Genomic DNA, 6,813 nt, shown 5'->3' on the forward strand with positions numbered 1-6,813 from the left:
AAGTCTCTCTTTTCCTTTTAACAGATCAATTTTGATGTCTAATATTAGTTGTTCCAGAAATAGGCCACTAAATAGCCGTAAGCATGTATTAACATTCTGATATTTCATCATTAGCATAGATAACAGAATTCTTGATTATTTACTAGTGGAAAAGTAGCATAGAAGTTGCCATTATAATTTAAAGAGGAGTGAGCACTAATGAAACAACGATTAGTATACATTCAGTATAAAACCTGTGTGTGTGTGTGTGTGTGTGTGTGCGCGCGCGCGCGCGCGCTTGTGAATGGAAGGGACAATAAAATGTGGTTCTCTTTACGCTTACTTTTTGAAAGGTAATATCGTCTCATATATAGACAGCAATAACATACTTCGTTAGTATCTCTCTTTGTTGTACTCTTATTCTTTGCTTTACAGATAGAAAATAACTTAATTAGTAATACAGTTGGTTTCGTATTTTAAAAAGAGGTGTAGGGTCTTCCCGGGGGCGGACTGGAACTAGAGCGCATACACAGTTCGTCATTATTTTATCAGTATGGTTTGCTGACAAGTAGGTTGGGCTAGCCAATGACCAGTGCGGGAGGGGCGGGGGGGGGCGTTGAGGGGAGGTGTTGGGGGCGGAGAAATATATTCTCATTTAAAAAGTTACGGTAACAAAGACTCAGGCAGTAGAAATAACTTTTGAGCGCCAAAATAATTTTCCAAACTCTACATTTTCGAGAGCCTCCCTCTCCACTTTTTAACGGAGTACTCGTATGTTTCCGCTATGTTCAGAGTATCGAAGAGCGAAGATTACAGCCCAGCAGCACAACAAAGTGTCGGGAAAAACCCTTCCCTACTTTGGACGAACAATCCTAGATCAAGTTATTGGTGTGGTGGAAGAGGAAAGAATGGCAGAGAGAGCGACGGGGTCCGGGTCAAGCGGCCGATGAACGCCTTCCTGGTGTGGTCTCGCGATCAGAGACGGAAGATGGCGCTAGAGAATCCCCAAATGCGCAACTCAGAGATCAGCAAGCTGCTGGGATACCAGTGGAAAATGCTTACGGATGCCGAAAAACGGCCGTTCTTGGAGGAGGCGCAGAGACTAAGGGCCATGCACCGAGAGAAATACCCGGACTATAAGTATCGTCCTTGTCGGAAGGCTAAGATGGTGCAGAGGAGTGACAGTCTGCTGCCCGCAGGCTCCTCGTCAATGCTGTGCACTCGGATGCACGTGGACCCGAAGTTGTACCCTTTCACATACAGAGACAGCTCTTCTAAGGCCCCATGCTCACGAATGGAGAACCCGCTAACCTACTCACAGGCGGTGAACACGGCCAGCTCACAGCTCCAAGAGGAGTGTCACCGCAACTCGACAAGCCTGCGTGACAATCCGGTAACCCTGGTTACGCAAACCCACGCAGATGCTCTCCTTTACCATAGTTTACAGCCCGGACATTCTCATCTTCATTTTCAGTATTGATTCTCTTTCTCTCGCTGACAGAGGCCGTTGTTATTCTCAGTGCTACTATTTTTCATCTCTAACTTTTGTTTCCAAATCGAGGATGTGAACATGTTTAATGCAGGACATTCTAAAGTGATTCAACTTGTGTTATGGCTGACTAACAGAATACTAACCGGATGCGTAAGCGTGCCACTCTTTAAACATTTAGCAAAAACATGCTGATGAATCGCACCGCACGCGCGCACACACACACAGATTATCCTATTAAAAAAATGTTGCACTTTGACGAGAAACTGTGTATCTTCTTAATCAGGCCTTCCAGAGCGTGTAACTGCAGACCTTTTTATCCGTCTTTGAGGTATTTTGCAGCCTCTGTAAATTGTAGATAACCAACAGTGTCTTGTTTGATAGAATATATTGACTCACCTCCCTGTTGCGGGGAAAAACAGAAAACAGTTTTTCCTCCATTTGCGTTTTAATTCCTTTAAACCTTATGAATTTGGGTGCTTTGACTTTTCCTCTGAACTCATTGCAACATCTACCTGATACGATAAAATCTTTAATGTGTTCATCTTTATACCTGTGTGAAAGTCGCTTTTACCCTTAAATTTCAAAATAATTCTGAAGTTTCTCTTTTAACTGTGGCAATCCAATTGTTTCCATTGCCTCCTGACGTTTTAGTTTACGGACTGAAGCAGCGATAGAATGTTGAGAGTATGAACTATTCAGATGGTGGCAGGGGGCACAGTTTACAAACAAAAGCATCACTTATTAAAGTAGAAATAAATTGTCAAAGTGACACGAAAGAACTACATATATCAAAATCAACTTTCCGATAGATACATTCCGAAGTGATTTTTAAAATAATGCCTGAAATATTAAGTCAAACACTTAAACCGCATATGTTAGAAATAGATATCATGTTCTTAAATCCAGGGTTAAAAAACGGAGTTAATTTTGCAGACTAGTTTATTTCAGAAACAATATTACTTAACCTGAGATTCATGCCAAATAAATATATATTGCAGTAACTTTTTAAACAACTGCCTAAAATATTCATCTAATATTTAAAACCACTGTTTTCACTCACACAGAAATTTCTGTTTCTTGAACTAGAAGTGAGGAAATACATAATAAATGCCTAGCTTCTTTTGCTTAACCGATTGTGATGAAATTCAGCTTTTTCTTTTTTCACCCCTCCCCCCCCCCCCCCTTTGTCTTTGACTGCTGTGCGGATTCCACTCTACTTTTGATGGACGCTTGCCTGGACACTTTTTTTGTTTCAGCTGTTTCAAATAGTACCATTCTTTGTGCATTCTTATACATGTGCATATGGGAGGAATTTCTGTACAGTACATACCCTGGAGAGGAAATGCTGTTTATGTATGTATTCCGCTTTAGTAGTTACAGTGCATTTCTCTTGGATAATTTTTTTTACAGCCCTTTTACTGGTTGCAATTTTTATAGTCTTTTGCTGTTTTCAGACAGGTGATCCTTCTAGATTTATTTGTGCCCCTAAGACAATGTTAAAGAATATTGATAGGAGGTATTCTTGTTTATGTGAGATTTTAAATAAAAATCTAAACTATTAAGATTGCTTTTGGTTTCTAATGGACATTGCTATACTTTGAAATCCAACATCTGAAAAATATTCTAAGGGAGCCAGAAATCAAAGGATTCCCTGGTCGGTTCAAACAGTTAATCCCTCAACTAGTAGCCAAAAGGCTGGTGGTTCAAACCCACCCAGAGATACCTAGGAACACAGGCTTGGTGATCTGCTTCTGTAATGCTGCAGCCTTGAACACACTGTGTGGAGCAGTTCTACTCAGGATTGACTCGAAGGCAACTAATAACGACAACCACAACCAAAGAAAGAGCTTCGTCTCTAAAAGCAAACTATTGGGATTTCAATCTTTTATCAGCCACTTATTAGACCTGACCTTAAACAATTTACTTTATCTGTCCGTGCCTCAATTTTTTTCACTTTTAACTAGAAGCAGTAGGAGCTGTAATAATAAAAACAATAAAAAACAAAGCTACCTCACATGGGTATTGTGAATACTGAGTCGAGGTATATGAAGATTAAACGGGTAAATGTATATAAAGAATTTTGAACAGATGTTCCCATTAGTAAAGTATTAAAAACAGGGAAATAATCCTCCTAGGAAATATTTTAATGCAAGATTAAGGTAGATATCCATCATGGATTTATTTAGCTGGTATTCATTCATTTTTTTGACCTGGTGGTGGAATGGCTGGGCTGCCAACTGAGAGGTTTGTGGTTCCAACCTACCCAGCGGCCCTCAGGAGAAAGACCTGGTGATCAGCTCCCATAAGGATTACAGACAGAAGACACTAGGGGACACTTTTACTCTGTCACACAGGGCCAAGAAGAATGCAGATTGATACGACAGCACCCCAAAACAGCAACATACTAGGTTACCAAAAAAAAAAAAAAAAAATCAAGTTTATATTGCCAGTCAAGTTTGATCTACAAACAGAGATCTTAAATTTCCAGGTGAGTGAGTTCTGACAAACACATACACCTGTGTAACCAACACCCCAGTTAGATTATAGATATTTCCATCTGCTCTTCAACTGTACAAGTTCCCTGTGCCTCTTTGCAGTCAGCCTCCCCAACCAGAGGCATCATACCTATCTTAAGAGCTTAGTTTTGCTTGAGCTTGAATATTATATAAACAGAGCCATATTGTACATTTTCTGTTGCATAAGGATTCTTTCACTCAGCTTTGTATGAATACCCTACAGTTTATCCAAAGTATTGCTGGTGGACTTTTTTTTTTTTTTCTCCTCATTTTGTGCTTTTGATTACTGAAGCAGCTATGAATAATGTATTTCGACATTCCAAGTGGGCAAACGTTTTCAATTCACTTAGGCAAACAGCTGCAACTGAAATTTCTGGGCCATAGGCTAGCTGTGTGGTTCGTTCTGTGAAAAAACTTCCCCAGAGTTTCTGTACCATTTCATATTCCCACCCAACAAAATATGTGATTTCTGTTGCTCTGCATGGTCTCCAAAATTTGAAATTCTTATTCCCTTAAGTTTTAGCCAGGGGATGGTAGGGTATATAGGGATAATAATTAAAACAGTTATAAACATATGCTTTGTTTTCTACTAGAGTGAGTATTCTGTCCTTACTCTTCTTCCTCAGAATTTTCAAGGTTACTGTCAATGAAATAATGATAATAATAATACTGGTTTTCTTTAAAATCTTTTTGTTGTTTTCAAATGACCTGAAAATCCTGTTCATGTTTTGAGCCATAAAAAATTGATAGGTTAAATTAGAGAGATTAACAAAACAACATGGATATTTCACAAAAAGAAAAGGAGTAGTGCTGAATGAACTACAGCTTAGTAGTGTTTAAAGGTGTTCTTCACATTTGTCCAAAAAAATTTGTAACGGTGTACTGTAAGGCCAAATATAAATAAAATTGAATTTTCCCTGTTGCCAAATACGAAGGGGACTCCCCTCCTGTTTTTCCTAGAGCATTTCCTTTAGACAACACGTACGTTCTTTCTCCCTCCCTTTGAGACAGCGGTAAATCTTTTTAAAAAGGTAAAAAAACCTCTTGGCAGCATTACTACCCTACAAGGTCTTTTTCTTAATGGCCTTGGAGCCATCTCTTAGAAATGTAAACACAAAGAAAGGAAAATAATGCCCCTTTCTCCCTTTGTAGTTGGGGCTTTAGCCTACGTGCCTGGCTTCACGTTGTAACCACCTGGTTGTCATAGAGATGTTAGAGAATTCTTTTGCACAAAGACAATTGGCTAATTCCAGTTTAACTAACACTGGTATGATCAAGTATTTTGAAATGCTGAGCGCTGGTTCCATCCAAAAGCCAAACTGGACACTGAAATGTGCTTCCAGAGTTTAGGGATTTTCTTTGCAGAAATGTAAGAATGACAATGTTTAGTGTTCATTTTGTATGTTTGAGGCATGGGGCCCAAGTTAAATTCTCTTAGTGTCAACTAAAATGGTTTTTAACTGTTTTAAGGTTGCTTTACCTTTGCCAAGTAAACAAACAAAGCAGTCCTGACTTTGACTGGGAGCAGCTTTATTTAGAAAGAAAATGGGGAAAGGGACTATTGTAAAATGGTGGCGGAGGGGAAAGTCCAACAGTGAGGGGGAACTCTCTAACCCTAAGATCTGCCAGCGTCTCAAAGGAGCTAAGGGAAAAGTGTTTTCTTTTATAGAGTCAGAGAGTAAACAAGGCTGGAAAGCACCCAGGGTAGGGAAGTGGAATGAGCTGGTGAGGTTATCAGAGAGTAAATCAGAGGCCAGCTTATTCCCTAGCAGGGGCCCTTAAGGAGGGGTAATTCCTTGGCTCAGGCCACGGGAGGATCAGAATTCAGGGTCTTGGGAGGAGGAGAGAATTCAACCAAAGTTTGGCTGATAAGTGCTTTGTTTTTGTTTGATCAGTGTTGTCGTTAGTTGCCATGGACTCTGACTCATGGTGACCCTTTGTGACAGAGTAGAACTGCTCCACAAGGTTTTCCAGGCAGGAGTCTTTACAGGAGCAGATTACCAGGTCTCTCCCCAAGCCGCTGGGTGGGAAGCAATTCAGGTACTCGCTTAGGAGGCAAGGAACGGGAATTTGGAGGAGCTGTTTTTAGCCTTGTCATAGGTAAACAAGGGAGCAACTGTGAGCCTTATCTAAGTCATGGGAAGGGTGGTGAGGAAGTGGATGAGCCATTTTCCTGAGTACAGAGGGTGGAGGATTTAACTATCACTGTTTTCCAGTATCACAGGGGTTCTGGTAAAATTCAATATTATCATCTTCTTATGGCAAGATAAAGTTCCTTTTCTTTAAATAGCAAAGCAAAGCAAAACAAAACAAAACAAACAAACAAACAACTTGAAATCTATTTCTTTTTGACTTATACTTAGAGCAAGAATATATCTACTCTTGGTCCGTTTGATAAAGTAATTGAAAATGCTCTAAAGAAGATTTGGAAAAGTAGCAAATGTTTCCCCCTAGAGAATGTTAAACATTAAGTTATAAGTCAAATTATATTCCCCCTTAAATCCTTTTATTTTGCCACATCAACAGGATGACGAAAGAGCCATTAAATTTGTTCTTAATAAGTCCCAGAGGTGGGAATCCAAATGAAACTATGATCTGTTAAAAATAATCAAAACTTGAAACATAAGGTTTTAATTTAGTAACTGAGCAGTTATCCTATATAGCCATTGCTGTCAAGTGGGTTCTGACTCATAGCAACCCTGTAGGACAGAGTAGAAATGCTCCACAGAGTTTCCAAGGAGGGACTGGTGGATTCAAACTGCCGACCTTTTGGTTAGCAGCTGTAGCACTTAACCACTACACCACCTGGGTTTCCTATATGCATGT

General features: G+C 39.8%; 1 protein-coding gene across 1 annotated transcript; it reads left to right on the forward strand.

Annotated features, from left to right (window-relative positions):
- Positions 1-763: 763 nt before the first annotated feature.
- On the forward strand, positions 764-1,459 carry SRY (sex determining region Y). Its single transcript, XM_064278765.1, has one exon. It carries the CDS (start codon positions 764-766, stop codon positions 1,457-1,459), a length of 696 nt encoding a protein of 231 aa, XP_064134835.1.
- Positions 1,460-6,813: the final 5,354 nt, after the last annotated feature.

Source organism: Loxodonta africana, chromosome Y (assembly GCF_030014295.1).
Source record: "Loxodonta africana isolate mLoxAfr1 chromosome Y, mLoxAfr1.hap2, whole genome shotgun sequence".
Classification (NCBI taxonomy): Eukaryota; Metazoa; Chordata; class Mammalia; order Proboscidea; family Elephantidae; genus Loxodonta; species Loxodonta africana.